At 40.7% G+C, this 21,659-nt stretch overlaps 1 protein-coding gene across 1 annotated transcript in view; it reads right to left on the bottom strand.

The window, feature by feature from the left end:
• CLDN18 (claudin 18) overlaps nt 1-18,299 on the bottom strand; it is a gene marked incomplete at its 5' end in the record, with an annotated part of 53,232 nt that extends 34,933 nt beyond the window's left edge. Inside the window, one exon of the mRNA XM_082459192.1 lies at nt 1,909-18,299. Coding sequence (XP_082315318.1) covers nt 1,909-2,356 — 448 coding nt within the window. The remainder of the gene's footprint in view (nt 1-1,908) is intronic.
• Between the last annotated feature and the right edge of the window lie 3,360 nt (nt 18,300-21,659).

Raw genomic sequence — 21,659 nt, 5'->3', positions numbered from 1 at the left:
TTTGCATGTGACTTTGGGCAAGTTACCCCAGCTCAGCTTCCTTGTTTCTAAAAAGGTGGTAGTGATAGCACCAAGTTCACAGGGTGGCTTGTAGAGATTGCACAAAATATTGCAAGGCAGTTGTTGGCTCAAGCGCTAGTGCCAGGTCTGCCATTGTTATTTGCCCTTTGTGAAGCCTTATGACTCCTCAGATGTCACGTGGGTGCACTGTGCGCGAGAGGTCAGCCTCAGGCTGACTCTCTCCTTCGTGGCCTCTAGCTCTGCATGGACACAGGTCCATGGACCAGACCTCTGAGAGATTTGGGGCATTTTGCATTTGAGGTGAGGGAGAATCCCAAGGGCAGATGGTTAGCCCCGAAGCTCAGGAGGGGTCAGCAGGACATAGGGATGTGGGAATGGCTCGCCTTCCTCCAGTCCCTGGTGGAGGGAGACCCCACTGAATCGGCAGCTGGTCACCCACGGATCTGACTCACATTCTCCTGTTTGCACCCAGGCCCTTCATCTCTTAGCTTGGCATTCGATGCTCTTCATCATCATCTCCGTAAAAACCCTCTTCTCCAGCCAAGGTCATTCCTTCATTTTCTCCCAAGTAAGACTTGGGTGGAAGCACCCCCATGCCTTTGCCCATGCTGTTTTTCCTCCTGGTATGCTGCCCCTCTAACTCTTAACTACCTTTCAAGGGTCACTTGTGGGATTTCCTTCTCGGTGGGTCTCTTCCTGAGCAGGTCATCCTCATCTCATTTCCTGCAGCACCGGCCTTCTGTCCTCCTTACTTGTCACCTTGTCATACACAGCCTGCAGTGCACTTTCACATTTTGGGGGGCGGGGGGGCGCGCCAGGTCCACAGAATCCTGAGGTTGTAGTGAGCTCTCCATCCATAAGTGTGGAATGTATGAAAGACTGAGTCACTGCGTCACTGAGTCTTTACCTCTTACCTTCTGTGCGGGTCTAAGTCTTGACCCTGCAGCCAAATGGGAAATTCCTGCAGGAGAAGCCCTAGTTTCTATTTCTGATCCTCCTTACTGTGTCCACCTTAGGAAATGCCTCTCTCCAGACTTTGATGTATATTTATGGAAGGAAAAAAGAACTAAGAAATAAAAATGACAAGTGTATTCATTGTCTTACTATGTTACCTGAGTGAAAGACACTTTTAGCATTCTCTACTCTCGAGACTTGAAGTTTTCTTCATTATCATGACCCATCTACAAATCCTTGAAAACAAATCCTTGTGTGGCTAATATGCCAGTCTGGACATCACAGCCCACACCCCTTTGCCCCACACAGTGGAGTTCATTTTCTACAAGGGTCCTCTGTGCAGAGAGTGCCCTGAAGCTGGTTCCATGTGTCCAATACATTCCGGAGGTCAGGAGACGTGGAGAAGGGGCCCATCTGGTGCCCCCGTCCCTGAGAAATGCAGCAGAAAGAAATGCAGTTCTTTTTCTCTGTCCCTTTCCTCTGCTCCCTTTCTGTTGCTGCTGCATGCTGAGGTGCCCCCTGGAAGCTGGGACCAGGCACAAGGGGGGCTGGAGATGGAACTCTGTTCAGGAGATTCACAGTTCCCAACTCAGGGAGGGGAGATCTCAGGGCTAAAGGAAGGAAGTGCCTATGATCTGGGCCTCCTGAGTCCTGTTCCTGTTGGTGATTGAGACAATGCTATTGCTTGCATAGGAGTTATTTTAGAAATGTGCCCATTGGGGAGAACTGGGTACCATCCGGTTAGGGATACAGGAGCCCTACCAGCTCTAGGAAGCTCCTCTCCCTAAGTTTCCTGCACTCCTGTTCCTGCCTTGGTGGTGGAGGCTTTTGCTTCTCCCTCCCCCGTGGTCCTTCTGTGATGCGCCAGACAGAGGCCGCTGTCTCCTGTCCACCTCCGTCTTCCCCCACATCCTGCCAGGTACCAGCCCTTACCTGGCAGCCCCAGCAGGGTGAAGTAGCCCCGGCACTCGGTGAACCCAGAGCTCTCTCGGACACAGGAGCGCCACAGCCCTTGGTAGTTGAATACAGCTGTCACCGGGTTGTTGTACAGATCCTGGGTGCTCCACTGGTCCATGCAGGTGGCGGCAATGGTGCCCGCAACCCCAAGCAGTGAAACCACAAACCCCAAGCCCTGGCAGGCGGTCACGGACATGGTGGGGTGCAGAGTTGACACAGAGCGCCACTCAGCAGGGGGCCAGTCCAGTTCTGAGAGCACTGAGTGTAGGGATGGAGTTTTCTCAGAGAGGCTGGCACATACGTCACGAATGGGCCATGTAAGGAGGGGATTCAACAGTGCCACCTGGGCTCGCCCTGCTCCTTTATCTACCTGAGTGAGATAATTTCCATAACATGGTACCAAGAGCCATTTGTTTTCCACCATATGTACACTCTACTCACTGTTTACCTTTTGAAGGAGTTTCCTGATTAGCCAGTCTCCCCTCTGTGGAGGGTAAAGCAGGAACAGAGGGCACTGCCTGCAAGACCCACAGGCTGGCCAGGCAGGGCTCCCAGTGGCTAAGCCACAAAATACTTGGAGATGTCAAAGGAATGTATCTATCTATATATACATATATGATAGATACATATGACTGAATCACTTTGCAGTACAGCAGTAATTAACACAACATTGTAAATCAACTATACTTCAATTAAAAAAAATACTTGGAGATGAAAGGGCTTCATCCATGTGCCTCTCCCAAGGTACTGCTGCCACTTTAGTTAAAAACCTAGGTAAGGCAGGTTATGAGGCAGGATGAAATACAGCCGATTCTCCTTAAGCACGTTGCTTACGTTCTATAAAGTTTCCAGGAACACTGAATTAGCGAATACCGAATCATTGCGCCTGAGAGGATACAGGGTTCGGTTCCTGTGAGCCTCGGGTCACATTTCCGTCAACCGATCAATACATAACCTTGTTATGTGTGGGTTTCTGCCTAAAGACACCTTATTTACATTGTTGATTCATTATCATTGAACTCGTGGCCATCCGCAGTAGAACTCAGGCCTGAAGCTCAACTAACGCGTCCTTTTCTCTGTAAGGCGCATCCCAGCCTTCTGGCCTTAGGAGCACTAACCAGCACTTCAGCACTATGCTTGGGGCCATTTTAAATAGAGAAATCACCAAATAAAAGCACAAAGACGTGAAAAACATGGCACCAAAATACTGCGAGAGAGGCATTTGTTTACAGGATGAGCTGAAACAAGAAGGCAAAGAAAACCTTGTTTGTTTAGCCTCACCTGGGAACATGTACCTCCCACCGCCCATGTATCTTGCCGTCTGCATACGCACATGTCCGGTGACCACTGAGGAAGCACCATGAGCACTGACTAAAGTACATTCTAGCGAATAGGTGAACTGGCAAATATGAATCTGCAAATAATCGACTAGTTATTTGATGGAACTGAGTAGTGACTGTGGTCAAGCTGTTTGCAGCTTCTGTGGCACTGACTCCACCTTCAGCCCAGAGATCATGGGGGAGGGAAGATGGCAGAGGGAAGGAGCAGGACGGTCCTGGGCTCTGGAGTCAGCAGCCTGGGTTCACCCTCATGGAACTAGCTGTGTGAGACAACAGCTAAATCGCTTAACCTCTCTGAGTCTCATTGTTTTCATCTGTAAAATGAGATAATAAGAGTGATTACCTCCCTGGATTGTTTTGTAGCTTCAATGTGATAATGCATGTGAAATGCTAGGTATTACATGTGGAGCTCTGGACTCAGAAATAATAGCTAATATTACTAGGGCAGACTGATAGTAGTAGAATTAAAAGCTTTAGTGATCGACTGATCACTTTCACATTGTGTTTCTTCACATTTATCAGAAACTAAACCCCAGCCTCTCACACAAAGTATCTCTAGTTGTAGAGAGGTTTTAAAATTTTTTGGTCCAAATATCATTTCTACCTACTTTGACCCTGGATTCAAGTCTCAACTCTTTTACCAACTCACAGGACTATATTATACATTGTTGGCTAATACCTCTGTGCCTCAGTTACCCCAAATTATTAAAGTATTTGTAATGTATAGAAATATTGGATCACTATGTTGTGTACCAGGAAAAAATAAAGTAAAAGGTATGGAATATCTCAGAAATCTCATAATTTAAAAAAAGAGGAACCCCTTTCATTGTCTGTGATATTGTCAGGAAGACTAATATGTCATGTAGGTAAAATGTGTGTGTGTGTGTGTGTGTACGCTTATGTGGCAGTGCAAGGAGAGGAGAGGGGTGTGTTACCCTGGTTTTGAAGCAGCAGGGAAGAATCTGCCCACTTTTCTCTTGCTCCCTGAAGTAGCTGCTTGGATCATTTATTAGAATCCCTCAGGGCATCTGGGGACATAGTTTGAAAACCACTGGACAAGATTCATTCAATAATCTATTCAACAATTTATACAGTGAAGGGATGGACTAGAAAATTCAGCTCCCTGGCACAGGGAGAAAACAAAGAAGCTTGTTAGGCTTAGTCTGACTTGGTCTCCATATGGAAAAAAAAAAAGAAAAAGTCGTCTGAGAATATATGACCATGAGACTTTGTTTCATATGTGACTGGGTTTGAATTGACACATCCCACATCATGGTCCTGGAACTCCCGTACTAAGAAAATAGCATTAAAAGGTGATTCCAGGCTGATAAAACCTCAAGAATGACTTGCAGAGGCAACTGCACAACCCTCAGTGAAGACTGAATAGACTTCTACATTTAAACCTGTCAAACTTGAGCTCAAAACTCAAAAATTCTAAGTCTATTATGAATAGTGGTAAACCAACTCTTTAAAAAAAATCGCTGACTTTATAGCATTTGCCAATTTGCATGGCGTAAATACTCCCATTATGGCTGACTTCAAGCCACCATTGTGAGGTCACTGAATGAAAAGTTGGGAAGAGATGCATGAATCAGCTCCCACAAGCTGACTCCAGCACGTCACTTGATTACAACTAATATCACGAGACTTAACAAACAGTTACAATGGACCCCCTAAGAAAATCAGATAATATTGGTTAAAGACGCAAAAGAAGGAACAGAAATCACAAGTAACTAAAAGATGCTATGAAAAAAAGAACAGGAAGATTTGACCACTACCCACCCACCTAGAATTCCTAGAAATTAAAAATTTAGTCAATGAAACAAAAAACTCAGAGGATAGTGTAACAGGTGCAGTTTTTGGCCCGATGATTTCTGCCTTTTAGGTTACACCATGGTTATATTATGTCATATGGCAAAAAGAGTTTTACAGATGTCAATTTACTTATCAGGGGACCTTAAAATAGATTATCCTAAATTATAGGATAGGAAGCACAATGTATTCCAATGATCCCTAAGAAGCAAAAGAGGAATGCAGGACAGATAGTGAGAGAAATGCAGCGGAAAGGAAGTCAGAGATTAGGAGAACGAGAAGGATCAATGCACCAGTGTTGATGTGAAGATGAAAGGAGTCATAAGTCAAGGAAACAGGGACCTCAGTTCTACAGCTGCAAAGAACTGAATTCCTCCAACCAACAGTGATCTTGGAAGAGGACCTCAAGCCCCATATAAGAACCACAGCCATGGCTGGTACCTTGATTTAAGCCTGGTGAGACCATAAGCAGAGTATCAAACCACACCATGCTAGACTTGTGACCTACAGAAATTGTGAGATAATAAATGGATGTTGTTTGAAGCTGCAAAGTTTCTGAAAATTTGTTATGGAAGCAATAGAAAACTAACAACAGGTAATTAGAAGATTAAATACACCTAAAATTAGCATTCATAAACTAAAAGATAGAACTGAGAAAAGTATGCAAAATGAGACACAAATAAAGAGATAGAAAACATGAAATAGCAGTAAGAGGCATGGAGGATAGAAAGAGAAGTTCCAACATACATCCAATGTATGAGTACTGAAAGAAGAGTATAAAGAAAATGAGAGAAAGGCAATATTTGCTAAGCTATTGGCTAAGAATTTTCTATAGCTGGTGAAAAGCATTACTTCCATATTAAGGTGTTACAGTAGTTCCATGAAAGGTAAATAAAAATAAAACAAGAGCTGCATGTATTGTAGTATTGCAAAAATACCAAAGATAAAGAGAAAAACCTTTTAAAAATCTGAAAGAAAAGAATTATAGCCATTATATCAATTGCACCAATAGAAACCAGGAGGTGAAAGAATTATATCTTTAAAAATTGAGAATAAAAATAACTATCAACCTCAAGACAATGAGAAGATAGGCCACAAATGGAGAGAAAATATTTGCAAAAGGAACATATTTACGAAAGAAAAATATCTGCAAAAAAGTATTTTTTTTAATTAATTTAAATTTTTTTTTTTTTTAATTTTTGGCTGTGTTGGGTCTTCGTTTCTGTGCGAGGGCTTTCTCTAGTTGCGACAAGTGGGGGCCACTCTTCATTGCGGTGCGCGGGCCTCTCACTATCGTGGCCTCTCTTGTTGTGGAGCACAGGCTCCAGACACGCAGGCTCAGTAATTGTGGCACACGGGCCCAGTTGCTCCGCGGCATGTGGGATCTTCCCGGACCAGGGCTCGAACCCGTGTCCCCTGCATTGGCAGGCAGATTCTCAACCACTGCGCCACCAGGGAAGCCCCTGCAAAAGTATTTTTTATCCAAAAAATTTTTGGATTGAAGACTCACCCCAAATATACAAAGAACTTTTGAAAATCAACAAGAAGAAAATGAACAACCTGATTAAAAAATGGGCAAGAGATCTGAAGAGTTCCTCATCAAAGAAAATATACAGATGGCAAATAAGCATCTGAAAAGATGCTCAACATCATATGTCATTAGGGAATTACAAATTAAAACGGCAACAAGATACTACTACCTACCTGTTAGAATGGCTAAAATCCAAAACACTAACACCAAATTCTAACAAGGATGTGGAGCAACAGGAACTCTCATTTATTGCTGGTGATAATGCAAAATGGTACAGCCATTTTGGAAGACAGTTTGGCAGTTTCTTACAAAACTAGACATACTCTTACCATATGATCCAGCCAATCACACTCCTTGGTATTTACCCACGTGAGTTGAAAACTTATGTCCACACAAAAACCTGCACACAGATGTTTATAAAAACTTTATTCATAATTGACAAAACTTGTAGGTAACTAAGATGTCCTTCAATAGGTGAATGGATAAATAAACTGTGGCACACCCAGACAATGGGATATTAGCTAGTGCTAAAAAGAAATGAGCTATAAAGTCATGAAAAGACATGAGGAAACCTTATATGCACATTACTAAGTGAAAGAAGCCAACCTGAGAAGGCTACATACTGTATGATTCCAACTATACGACATTCTGGAAACGGCAAAACTATGGAGGCAGTAAGAAAGATTAGTGGTTACCAGGGTCTTGGGGCTCAGGAGGGATGAATAGGAGGAGCACAGAAGATTTTTAGGGCAGTGAAGCTATTCTGTATGATACTATAATGGGGGGTGGGTATCTGTCTTTATACATTTATCAAAACCCATAGAATGTACAACATCAAGAGTGTACCCTAATGTAAACTATGGACTTAGGGTGATAATGATGTGTCAGTGTAGGTTCATTGATTGTAATAGAGGTACCATTCTGGGGTTGAATGTAGGTAGTTGGGAAGGCTGTGCATGTGTGGGGGAGGGCTTATATGGGAACTCTCTCCATATTGCTGTGAGCCTAAAACTGCTCTTAAACATAAAGTCTCTTTTTAATAAAAGGGCTGAGTTCCATATTTGGGTTGATATCTGAGTGGAGAGAGAAGAACAGCTCTGGAAGTGCAGAGCAGAGAACAAGACTTCCACAGGAGCAGGGACCTGGAATGAGAAGTGCTCGTGAAAAGGTAAAATTGCTGGGAATTCTGAGAAATCTTGGAGTGGGCAGTAGACTTTCTCAAGGTGTGGCATGAGAGCTCAAAACCATCTCATTTAGGTCTTCAGGGACAGGGCAGCCCCTAGGGAAAATCTCAGTTACATGGCAAGCAGAAGGAGCAAGGACACTATCTCGGATGTGCTCAGTCATGGGGAGGACATAAGTCAGAACACTTTCAAACTCTCGGTAACGGGGCGATTGTGAGGCTTGAATTGGGAAGAGAGAATTCTGACTCAAAACATTCTCAGTGACTGCAAGGCTGGCTCCGTGTAGCTCTGACCCTCTGGCTGCCAGATGTACACCTTAAGCTCTGTGGCCAAGAGAACACTCTTTATATCTAACCTTCTGTCCAGGTGGTCAGTGGTCAAGGATTCTTTAAAAAACTTGTAGGAATTTTTTTATCACCAAATCTTGGAATCAGAGGCAAAGCAATCTCAGTATATACGCTAACATATGAAGAAGTTCATGTCCTAACTCTAACATTGTGTGGTTTTACTTACACCATTTTACCAAAACTGGACCTCTCTCCCCCAGAGAAATAAGGAATATTTTGAAGAATAACAGGCTGAATACCACTATATGCAGAGATCTCTGGCACTGAGTGTGGGCTCTGAAAAAACAAACTCAAATTTCCCAAGAGAGCCGGTCTGCTCTTTCCAGGTAAAATGTCTACCCCAGATTCTGCAGGAGAAACTCAGCATGTCCTTGTCATAAGCTTATGCTCCTGAGTTAGCTATGACTCAGAAAAATGACCACTGAACCCTGAGTTTCAGCCTAATGTGGGTGTTCCAAGGACAGGACTCAGCCACACGGTGACTCATTTCCATCTGGTTTGGCTTGTGGGAGTAAAAAGATTATACTCCCTTGACTGTGGTGGGTATAAACGACTCAAGTACCCCACCCCATTTGAGTTTCAAGATTCAATTCTAAAGCCAGTAAGCAAGGCTAATCAATATACTGCTCAGCATTCATCAGCTTTCTAGACCTGGCTATATTTTTGAGTCCCAATTGGAGTGACTAATTGCATATGGATTTTTAATAAAAAATTTGCCTAACATATCTAGAAAAGAATTTGGACAGTATGCATCATTTCAGGCTAGACAAGAATTAAGTCCCTATTTGTCTGCCAAGCAGGGTTTTAGTTGGGAAACCCAAACCTTGCTTCTTTGGTGATAAAGCAAAATGCAGCAGCAATATGGACACATCCACAGTGTCCATGTTTTTCTTGTTGCCAGCACAAGCCAATATCAAGGTGTCCCCTGAAATATAGGAAACACTTTTAGGGCAAAAGTTCTAGGACAGAATCAGCCCTTGATGCAGGTATGATGATGTCACAGATGATCCTCTTACTCCCCTGCCCTCACCTATATCCCTTCCTCATTGATGCTCATTGATGCTCTGTGCCCCAGGCTCCTCAAGCTCACTCCCAGCTCTAAAAGCTGCTCTCAGGAAAGAGATGTGCTAAGGCACAATGATTGAATGGCAAAGCTTAGTTTGTAACCTCTTCTGGACTCTGTGTTTTACCCCATGAATCAACTTCTCCTCTCTCCCCCTAAAAAAACAAATAAAACAAAACATTGTGTTTTTGTTAATGGTTTGGTGATCTCCAGTCTTCTGGATTGTATGAATGAGTAAATTTTCATATAAAAGATGCCAGGACACAAATAAGACCACCAAATTTTAATTTTTCCCAGTAAAGACAATAACTAATTATTATGATCACCATCATTTGTAAGAGAAAAATGTTTTGATATAAAAAATATAAAAAACCATAATCTCAGAATAAAGAACAGTCATGCACAGCTAGAAAACCACAATCTCAGAAATATATATATATATATATATATATTTGGATTTATGATCCACATTGTCCTCATTTCTCCCCTCATTTCTTTTTAGATGGGAAAACCATCATCATGGTCCATGGAGCAACATGGCTGCAGAAGCCTGGAGCTGGAGGACTGGGTGTTTTCCTATAGCTAATGAGATGCTCACTGCTAAGGTTTGTTGAAGGGAAGCAATGCCAGGATATAGGGGCTAGAAACATGATTATTGAATGGAAGGTGAGGGTGGGAGTTTTGGTGATCCTGAAGGGAGTTGTTAGCTTTGGGAGGAGATATAGATGGGCAAAGGTGGGAGATCTTGAGGATTCAGGATGATCTGGTTGGGGGTGTACAGACTGAGGTGGGTGGAAGGGCAGTGTGTCTGCTAAAAATTCATTCTCATCAGGCGTGGGAAAAAAGCAATGAAAAGTTCCTAAGGACAGTGATTATAACCTTACAAGGACTTATTTACAATGTTCTGTAGACAGAGACTAAGGAACATCATTGACTGATTGATTTTGTGTGACCTATTTGATTCATTTACGGATGCATTTGCCTAAAAAGGAATTGCGGAGCCAGGTGTACACTAAGCACTGGAAATCTGGAAATAAATAAGATTCAGTCCTTGTTCCCAGATATGTAAAATTATTTATAAATGATATATATGTGCTACCATATTTATGTATTACATTGCAAAACATAGCCTAACAAGAAATTAAAGGAGGATAATACAAACTGATTGTAAATAGAAGTTCATAAATAATCTTCCTGTATCCCGGTGTATTGTTTTGTCTGTCGTTGCACTGGGTGTTTCCTTATTTGGAAATTACTGGCCAAATCAGCTGTGAGCAAGTTGAGAGATAGACTGGTAAGTCAGAGCGATGATGGCTTTGCAGAGAGAAGTATTACTACAAGGCTGAGGAATAGACATGGGGCTCAAAGAGAGTAGCCCAAGTTCTTTAGGATTAAAGAGAAAAGAGGGGGGAAAGAGTGAATAAAAGTGAAATGAAGCAAAAAGAAGAGAGAAGAATATGTAGCTTGGGCCTGGGAGGAAAGTAGAGAGGTCAAGAAACCTGTTGAATGACCCTTGAGGCAGAGCCTATCAACAGAAAGGGAGCTTGAAACTCTAGGTGGGGTGGATCAGGCTCATTTGGACCCAGCTAAGTGAGCAGTATGAGGCTGGGTCTGCGATTTAGCCACTCAGCCCCACACTGTAATACAGTGATGACGGATGGCTGTGCTCAACCACAGAGGTCTGGGTGGGAAGGGCTTCCATGAGACCTGAAATAGAGAAAAACCAGAAATCTTCAGGGAGAACCTTGCACTGCTGCTGATATATACGTCACGAGGCACTGTGGCTCAACGATAGCTTTTTGAATCATCTGATATCAGCACTGGGGTTACCAGTCATCCTGGTTTGCTTGGGAGTGTCCCAGTTATATCACTGAAAGTCCTAGGTCCTGGGAAACCTCTCAGTTTTGGGAAGATTTGGACAGCTGATCACCCTAAGTTAGAGCATCTTGCTTGGTCTTTTGAGGAATGACCTCTTATCCCTTTCAGTCCATTAGGTTCCAGTGGAGTGGTTTCCTCTCTAGAGGTAGACATGTGACTGCAGCTGGTCAATCAGTATCTTTCACCTCCTCGGTCACAGTGATTGGATTATGAATGAGCACAAAATACAAACCAGGTCAGCGAGACAATTCTAGGCATTTTATTGGGCTGTTGGGAAAGAAAAGGGGCTGTTTTCACTGGGACTGCAGGCATTGAGTCTGATGAACACTTGAAGATGCTGGAACCACTTAGTGGAATCTTGAATGAATCAACTTAGAAAAAGGTAGAAAGGAGAGATGGTGAGAGATACTGATGATCTTGATGATGTCTGATTCCCTCTACCAGACTCCGCCTAAAGAGATTTTACACTTAAACTTTTCAGTTATGTGAGCCAACAAATCTCTCCATCCCCACATCCCATCCTCTGCTCAAGCCAATTTGAATTAGGTTTTTCTAACTTTTAACTGATAGAGTCCTGACAAATACAGCTTGTGGTGATCAGACAGAGACAAGGAAATACATATTGTTCTATCCAGAAGACATCTTTCATTCTGCATCTTGATGCTTGGGGTAAGGGGTACAAATAGCTGTTAGCCCTCCTCCAAGGTAAAAGAAATAATCAGTAGTTGTGTGGAGTTTAATAGTCAGGAATAAAAGTGGAGAACTGATGTCTAATGGAACTCGGTTAGTATTTCAGAAAATAGTCAGGAATAGTAAGGCAGGACCAGTGCTATAATAAATTTGGAAAATTCTAGATTTTTGTCACTCCATTATATTTACTTTATTTTTATTTATTCCTCTGTGCAGAGTGATTAACAGTAAAATCTTCAAAAAACATATTAAAAATTAGCTTGTAAGCATCTTTTGGGGAGCAGCTAAGCTAGGGGAAGAAGAAATCAAGAAACATCAAGTGAGACTAATAATTTAGAGCCCTCTGTCCAACCAAAAGTCTTTAAGTATTTGTTCAACACTTATTTAGAAGTGATGAGAAAAACTTATATTTATTAAAAATTTACTTCCATTAATTAAAGTTGTCCTAAAAACATTCCATAAAATGTTTTTGTAGTTCTCATTCTTCCCTACAGTTTTATGATTTACTGAAGCAGACATCTCCTTGGTAGGCTTATTACAAAGTTTAAAATTTTAAAAATAAAGTTCAGTAAATGGCACTGTGCTATGCATGATTCAGTTTTATAATTTCAGTTCTCTGTGACAGAGACCTTTGGTGGCCATTAGCAGGCTGGCTTTGGGTTTGAACAGTCAAGAGAAAAAGAGGTGCTGGAGAGATGTGCTTGAAAAACTTTTACTGGAGGGCATATTCTACTTTGGAGGCAGTGGGACTATTTAACTTTTCACCAACAAGCTATAGAGTTGTGTGAGGAAACATGAGTTAAATGACATCATACTTCCAATTTATTCAGTGATGGTGTAATATTCCATATGGACTCTCACCGCTATCAGCTGCCTGGTTAGCCTAATCCAGCTCTGCAGAGAAAACATGGTAGCAGATACTGAGGGGGGAGAAGAATTTGGATCTCTGAGTCTTCAGGAAAGGATGCTTTAAAAAAGAGTAAGAAAACTGGTCTGTTGTCCTCAGGATGGGCAGTAGAAATGGTAGAAATGCCAGGTGGAGAGGTTCCTTGTTTCTAGAGATGGTGAACTATGTAATTTGATCAACCCTTCCACTGGAAACTATTTAAAAAGCTGAATAAAATATTAGGAAAAAGGGTTCTTAAAAAATAAAAGGATCACCAGCCAAAAGTGAAGGAAAACCAGAACCCTGGGAAATAACTGAGCACGGAAGTGACTTTTAATTGAGGGCATTTGCTGACCTTTCAAAATTAGAATCTTTGTTTTGACAACCTAGTGAGGTATGTGTGGAGAACAAAAATCAAAATTCCATGAGAGCTAAAGATGAGGACTCAAGGGACTATCCCACAATTAACTGAGAATCCAAACATCTAAACCCTCAAGATAAGGGTGTACCAGAAGTTTAGAACTTAAGCTATAAAAAAATTCCCTGGTATTCCAGATAGTTTGATTTAAGGTTGTGTTGGACTGGCAATAACCTCAGGCACCTGGCATAAAGCAAACTCAAATTCTTCCTTGCAGAACGTCTCTTTATTGTGGGCCTCGAATTATTTCTTCAAATAATTAAAAAATATATAATATATAACATACAGCCAAAGATAACCAGGCACACATAGAAATAAGACTCCATGAGAAAGAGCCAGCAAAAAACCAAAGCAAAACAAAACACAACAGCAGATTAGACATAGTCAAAGAAGGAATTAGTGAACTGATAGACCCATTAAAGAAATTATTCAGAATACTGTATGAGGTAAAATGAGGGAGAGATAGAGATGACAGAGATAGAGTTAGAGATAGAGATGAGAGAGAAAGAGAGAGAGAGAGAGAGAGAAAGAAAGAAAGAAAAGGGGGTAAGAATCCTGCAAGATACAGTGATAAGACATAAACATATGTATAATTGCAATCCAAAGAGGAGAAGAGAGAGAGAATGCAGCAGATGCTGTATGTGAAAAGATAATTGCTGAGAGTTTTTCAGAACTGATTAAAGACACCATTGCACAGATTCAAGAAACCCCCCAATCCCTAGCAAGATAAATAAAAAGAAATGTATTCCTAGACACATCATGACATTACTGAAAATCAAAGATAAGGAGAGTTTTTTAATAGCAGCTGGTGAACAAGAGATTAATTTAAAAGGAGCGGCAGTAGACTGTCAGCAACAATGGAAGACAGAAGACAGTGGAATGATGTCTCCAAGGTGCTGAAAGAAGATAGCTGCCAACCTACCATTTTATATTTGGCAAACACATCTTTCAAGACTTGCGATAAAGAAAAAACATTCAAACAAACAAAAAATGAGTGAGTTCTCCATTAGCAGACCTATAACTAAGGAAATTCTAAAGGAATTTTGTAGACAGTAAAAAAAGTGATTTCAAATATCCTAAATCTGATAAAGAGTATCTATTAAACCTGAAATCTGATAATGAATATCTATTAAGCCCTCAACTAACATCATATCTAAAAAGACAATGTTTTCCCCCTAAGATCAGGAACAAGACAAGGATGTCTACTCTCATCACTCTATTCAACATTTTACTGGAGATTCTAATCTGGGCAATGAGTCAAGAAAATGAAATAAAACGTGTCCAGATTGAAAAGGAAGAAGTGAAACTATCTCTATTTTCAGATGACATGATCTCATATACAGGAAATCCTTAAGAATCCACTAAAAAGCTAATAGAGCTTATAATGAGTTGAGCAGGTTACAGGCTACAAGGTCAATATATAATTGCATTTCTATATTCTTGCAATGAAAAATCTGAAAAGGACATTAAGAAAACAATTTCGTCTAAAATAGCATAAAAAAGAACAAAAGGGTTAGGAATAAATTTAATGAAAGAAGTATAAAACTTATATTCTGAAAACTACAAAACATTATTGAAATAAATTTAAAAAGATTGAAATAAATGGAAAAACATCTCCTGTTCATGACTTGGAAAACTTAATATTGTTAAGGTGACAATACTCCTCAAACTGATCTTCAAATTCAACGCAATCTCTATAAAAATTCCAGCTGACTTCTTTATAAAACGATAAACTTATACTAAAGTTCATATGGAAATTCAAAGGATCCGGTATAGCCAAAAGAACCTTGAAAGAGAACAAAATTGAAGAGTTCACACTCTCCAATTTCAAAACTTATTACAAATCTACAGTAATCAAGACAGTGTGGTACAGGAATAATGGAATGGAATTGAGAGTCCAGAAATAAACCATCACCATAATGTCATAAGTCAGAAAACTTGTTTTTGACAAGAGTGCCAAGACAATTCAATAGAGGAAAGAATAATCTCTTCAACAAATGGTGCTGATCAACTGGATATCCACATGCAAAAGAATGAAGTTGGACCCCTACCTACACTATATACAAAAATTAACTCAACATGGACCTAAATGTTAAGTGCTAAAGCTATAAAACTCTTAGAAGAAAACATAGACATAAATCTTTGTGATCTTGGAGTAAGCAATGGTTTCTTAGATATGACACCAAAAGCACATGCAACAAAAGAAAACAGAGAAACTGGACTTTATTAGAATAAAATTTTTGTGTGTCAAAGGACAGGATCAAGAAAGTGAGATGAATCAGTGGAATGTGGTACTGTGGAAATCATCTTTTTTAAGCATTTGAAATCCAATTTTCACTTTGAAGAATGGAGATATGCTAAAGGAAAGTATACTGTTAGTCCTCCCAGGAGAGAAGGCTAGTAAAAGGGAGTGCAGTGATGCTTCAGAACACTCCTGATAAAGGTCCTGTACAGTGACTGTTTTCCAAACTAAAGAGATCATGTACGTGAACTGAGGCAGGTTCCCCACCCTCGCTTTTGATTTAAATGAAAATTTTTAATGAAAAAAATTTAATATAAATGAGTCACCTTTAGTTAATGTATGCAATAAGATGAGAAGAAACCCCCTACATGGCAAGTGGTTGGAGTGATATGGTCGTAGGAGTTTTCATTCACCACTGGCACACACCTTATCTGAGCTGACACTCAGAATCAGGAAGCAGTGGTACTCTGTTGTTCCTGCTCCCAGAAAGAGAATGAGGCAAGAGAGCAAACAAGGTGGGAGGGCTGGCTGGTTTCTGTTTGATTAGCCTGGGCCCAGAGGCACCCTGACTTCTCCTGGTACTCCACACGGAAACTGCATGTTCACCTTTCGGTGCTTTTATTCAGTGGAGCTGAAAGTATTCTCAAAGTGTTTCTGAGTCACAGGGAAAATGAAAGCTCCAACATGCATTTTCCTTCACAAAAGAGTTCCTTTAAATGACAGTATTTTATTATTATTATTATAAAAGTAATATAAAATGTAGAAAATGTTACAGAATAAAAAAAATGTGTAAATCCAAAGAGGGAAGAATAGGTGGAGCATAGGATTTTTAAGGCAGTGAAACTACTCTGTAGGATCCTATATTGTCAGTTTATATTTGTCTAAACCCATGGGACGTACACCAAGAGTGAACCCTAATGATGTGTCAATGTAGGTTCATCAATTGTAACAAATGTATCACTCTGGTGGGGGATGTTGATAATGGGGGAGACTCTCCATGTGTAGGGAGGAGGTTATATGAGGAATCTCTGTACCTTCCCCTCAATTTTTCTGTGAACCTAAGACTGCTCTAAAAAAATAAAATGTAATAAAAAATTTTCAAAAAATTTTAAAAATCCAAAAAAATAAAACCAAGAAAAGCATAGAGAATAAAACAATAAACTGTGACTCTATCTCTAAAAGGCACGATTGTTAACATTTTGGCTTTATTTCCTTCTAGTCTTCTTTCCTTGAATACATGGTTTTTAAATAGTTAGGATCATACTACACGTATAGTTTTTACTCAAGCTTTTTAATTTAACTTTATATCTGTCAAAAATATTTTCGTACTTTATCAAAAATTTATTGTAAGTGTAAATTTTAATACTTTATCACGTGGATGTACCATGTTTGTTTAACCTTTCCCCCGCTGTTGAGTATTTAGGTTATTTGTAGTGTTTACTTTTTACGGGTAATATGATTTTTGAAAAACCAGAATCTCTGATTTTTGAAATCTTGATGGTTAGAAGTTTAAAAAAACTAACATTTAAACTGTAAGCAGTTTTCTGTTTCACTAGCGATAGAGGCTTTAATACTCCTTCAAGACAGGCTGTATTTTGTTCTGGGCATCACTGGAATTAACAATATAATCACACAAATGTAAATTACTCACTTACTATTCTTGGAGAAAATGTGGTATCATCATCAACCATAATATAGATGTTTGTAGACTGAGAATCCAAGTATCCTGATGGGTAAAGTACATTTTTTTGGTGTGTGCCTGAGTCAGAATCGTGTCTCTGTAGAATTTTAATTTTTTTTGTAAGGAGAAGTTAATGGAGTAAAAAAAAAAAAAAAAGTGTTTTTTTTCCTCATTTTAGAATGAAACTGCTTTTTGCCTGAAGGCTGGTTGTTCCCCTGGATATGGATATGCATGTGTGTGTGTGTATGCTGTGGTTACCTGGAGCATTCAGCCTCTTGCGATCTACATAAGCCTGGTTCTATCACTCATTCTGCATCTCCTGGGTCTCCAAAGCCCTGCCCGCAATTTCTGCAATTTCCTGACAGTCTTATGTTCTTGTATCAATTTTGCCTCTGGGATCCTGCTCCCCTGCAGCTGCTCCTGTTCCATACCATGTATACTCAGATCTCAAATTCAGCTTCTTCCTCAATTTCCATGATACTAACTCACATAGAGCATCCTTATGTAGAGAAATAATAATAGTGACCACTGACATTTACTGAGCACTTACACTGTACCAGGCATTATTATAAGAACTTCAGAGGTATTGCCTAATTTAATCTTCATAACAACTCTATGAGATAGGAATATCCCAACTTTACAAATGGAGAACCTGAGACACTGAGAGATTAGGTACAATTTATGTTCAAGTATGTTTACTAAAGCATAAATTTATTTTAAAAATTAGTAAGCATCCTAATAATTCTGCAAGGTGCTAGGGATTCAATGGTGAATAATACAGATGTGGTCTTGACCATCAGAGAGCTCATGGTCTAGAGGCAGGATTAAGACAATTATCAAATTACCAAAAACATGAAATAGATGAAGTACAGAGTGATACTCCAGAAAATTTCATTTAATCTTTGTATTTATGGAAACTTCCTGAGTGAAATGGCGACTAAGAGAGACCTGGAGGACGATTGGAAGTGAGCCATAAAAGTGGGAAGTGGGAAGAACGAGGTAAAGAGTGTTTTGGGTACAGAGTAGTTTGTGCAAAGGCTGAGAATGAAGAGTAAGTATGGGAGGACCAGGTGCTATAGGAGGTTGGGAATGGCTGCAGCACAGAGGGCTGTGGGTGAATGTGAGAGAGGGGCTAGGGAGTTGGGGAGTTGGACAGAAGCCAGGACATAGAGGGCTTGTAGGCCATGGAGTAAACATGAAGGGTCTAATAGGTCTCTTAAGGATTTTGGCCTCCATCCCAAGTGTGGTGGCAAGCCAATGAAGGGCTTGAGAGGGGAGGGATAAGCTCATCTTTACATCTTGCTTACTTACTTTGGTTGCATATGGAGAATGGGATTGACTAGCGGGCAACTACTAACAACAGGCAATCCAGAAGGCTTCTGAGGGAGCCTTTTATGGTGGCCTGGACATACGGTGGCCTGGACTGAAGGAGTGGCAATGCCAATGGAGAAAAGTAGATGGATTTGAGGTTTACATAAAAGGTTGTATCAGTCTGGGTTCTTAATTGCAGAAAACAGAATCATTCCAGGTGATTTGAGCAGGAAGGGATTTATTATAAGATATTAAGTAGCTCACAAAATGTATAGGAAGGCTCAGGGAATAGACTCTAGGCTGAGCTTCCAGAAAAACAGCTAGAGGAGGTGGTAGAGAAATCCCTCTGCTACAGCCAGACAGCTGCTTCTGTCACTATCAAACTCAGAACTACACTGTCTCTGCTGCTACCCACATCGGCAACATAGATGCCCCACGCCCTGTCTCTTTTACATAACTCAGTTTTGATCAAAGCATAATGCAACTTTATCTAACGAGAAGAACCTTAATCACATAGGTCCCCCCTAGTGGCAAGGAAGCAAGAGAAATGTACAATCTCCGTACAGGAAGTCATGCTAGAAAGTAATTGGAATGGCATTGAGTGAGTCAACATGAAGTACCTGTTTCAAAGGTGGCAGGGCTGATAGGCTTTGGTGAATGATTCTGAGGAGAGTAAGAGAGAAGAAGGTATTAAGAAAAGCCCCTAATTCTAGCTTAGATCCTGAGAATATCATGGTAGATTTTTATTAAAGTAAAAACATGGCAGAAGGAGAACCTCTTTGGAGGTTGGAGAAAGGAGAGAGATAAGTTCATTTGGGTAGGGATTGACTTTGAGATATCTGTGGGTTGTATGTACAAAGGTGACCCCTGGATAGTTAGATGTAGGCATCTGGAGGTATAGATTTCTGAGTTATCAGTGTATGGATGGCACCCGATGAGAGAGATGAGACAGTCGTTAGAGGAATGAGATCATATGGGAATAGAGTATAGCATCTGTAGCATGGAGGGCCAAAGATAAGAACCTTGGGAATACTACCAACACTAGAGGACAGGTAGAGCAAGAGGCGTCAGCAAAGAGACTGGGAAGGGTTGACCAGAGAGATGGAAGGAAGTTGGAATGTGGGTCATGGAAGGCAAGAGAAAAGAGTGTTTGGAGGAGAAGAGAGAGTGTGACAGTGTCGAATGCTGCTAGAGGTCAAGCAAATGGAGGACTGAGTGGTGTCCAGTGGATTGAATGATAAAGAGGTCATTCGTTTCTCTTCTGTTCTCTTTTGAGGGCAATTTCAGTCCAGTGAGTGGGAAGAAAGTCAGATGTAGGGAGCGGAGGAGTGCATAGCATGTGGGGAAGAGGAGAGTATGGCAGTAGATGTCTCTTCCCATAAGTTTGGCCATGAAAGGAGAGATGAGAAAGGGATATGGGATTGAAGGAATATGGGGGGTGGGTGAGAAGGCATGGCTAGAGTGTATAAATGTTGATAAACAGGAGAGAGGAAGAGGAATAAGGTTCAGAAGAGAGAGGGGATAATTGAGAGATTGAAGTCCCTAAGAAGATAGAAGGGGTAAAGCCAGAGTTTAGGCAGGTAGAGAGAGAGCGACATTCATTCATTCAATTATTTTTATTCATTCATTCATTTAATTAATTTTTTTCTGAGCCACTGCCTCCTTCAGCTGGGTATTGTGTAGTTCAGAGGCCATTAAGCATTTCTCCATTGAATCATCCTTCTATTTGCTCTTGAATTTATTCATTCTCTACTCACTCACTTAATCCTCCCTCCCTCCCTCTTTTCCTCCCTTCCTCCCTTCCTTCCTCCCTTCCTTCCTTCCTTCCTTCCTTCCTTCCTTCCTTCCTTCCTTCCTTCCTTCCTTCCGTCCTTCCTCCTTTCATGGGCTCATCCTGGGCCAAGGAAGGGCCAGTCCTTTGGGTCACTTTTCTTTCTGAGCCATCTGCCTCCTTCTCCTGGGCCTTGTGTAGTCCAGAGTTCACTATGAAATTCTCCATTCAATCATCCTTCTAGTTGCTCTTGAATTTATTTACTATCTCAAACATGCCCATACTTTATTCACCCATTCAGCTACTTACTCATTTATTTATTCATTCACTTATTAATTAATTCATTCATCCATTCATACTCTATTTACTCATTCATTCATTCACTCACACATTCCCACTTAACTCATTTACTCAACTGACATTTATGTGTTGGTCATTGTGGGGATAGAGGAGAGCAGTGGGTCAGTTCAGAGTCTGGAATTCAGAATTGTCTGCTTTGGCCAAGGGCACTGGGCAGACCCATCTTCCTTCTCCTATACACCTCTGCTTGGCTGGTGGCTCTCAAGCTAAGTGCTTCTCAACTGCTGATGTTCGCACAAATAACCTGGGGATCCTGTTAAATGAAAGATTTTGGTTCAGTAGCCATGGGTGAGGCTTAAGATGCAGCATCTCTGACAAGATCCCAGGTTAGATCTATGTTTCTGGTCTTCAGACCACATTCTGTGTAGCAAGAGTCTTGATCAGTGCTGTCCAATAGACATGTTAGTGTGGCCAGATAATATTTAGGATGCCCAGTTTAATTAATGAATTTCAGATAAACAATGAATTTTATTTTTAGAATAACTATGTCCCAAGTAGCGCATGGGACATATTTATACTAAAAATTTACTAAATATACCAAAAAAATTTGTGTTTATTTGAAATTCAAACTAACCTGGGCATCCAGTATTTTTATTTCCTAAATCTGGAAAGCTTATGTATGATCTGAGCCACAAATGTGAATCACATATGTAATTTAAAATTTTCTAATAGCTACATTTTAAAAAGTAAAAAGAGGTAGGTGAATTAATTTAAATAATATACTTTATTTAACCCAATATATCCAAAATACCATTTCCACATATTATTAATATAAATATTATTAATGAGATATTTCTCATTCTCTTTTTTGTACTAAGCCTTTGATATCCAGTGTATATTTTACACTTACATCTCATTTTGAATTAGCCACATTTCAAGTGCTCAGTAGCCGCATGTGGCTAGTGGCTACTGTGTTGGTCAGCTCAGGTCCAAATCTCCCTAGCTATTCCTATTTCATTGACCTGGGGCATGAGCTTTAAAAGCTCCAATGATTCCAATGTGCAGCCTGGTTGACACTTCTGCCCTTCAGGGCTGCCTGGTCACAGATCATTCCATGATGAGCGGCAGCTGCCACAAGAGGGAGCCAGCCCTTTGGAATAAAGGCTTCTCAAAGCTGCCCGGTCTTCACTAGGCAGGGACTCGGGAAAACCTGGACGCGTCCACGAGCGCAGCGGCTGGACCTGTTCCTCAGTTTCCCTCACACTCGCTTTCC

Source organism: Balaenoptera physalus (assembly GCF_965194825.1).
Source record: "Balaenoptera physalus genome assembly, chromosome: 4".
NCBI classification, from domain to species: domain Eukaryota; kingdom Metazoa; phylum Chordata; class Mammalia; order Artiodactyla; family Balaenopteridae; genus Balaenoptera; species Balaenoptera physalus.
The sequence above is the reverse complement of the archived record's forward strand: the minus strand, read 5'-3'. Positions and strand labels throughout refer to the sequence as shown.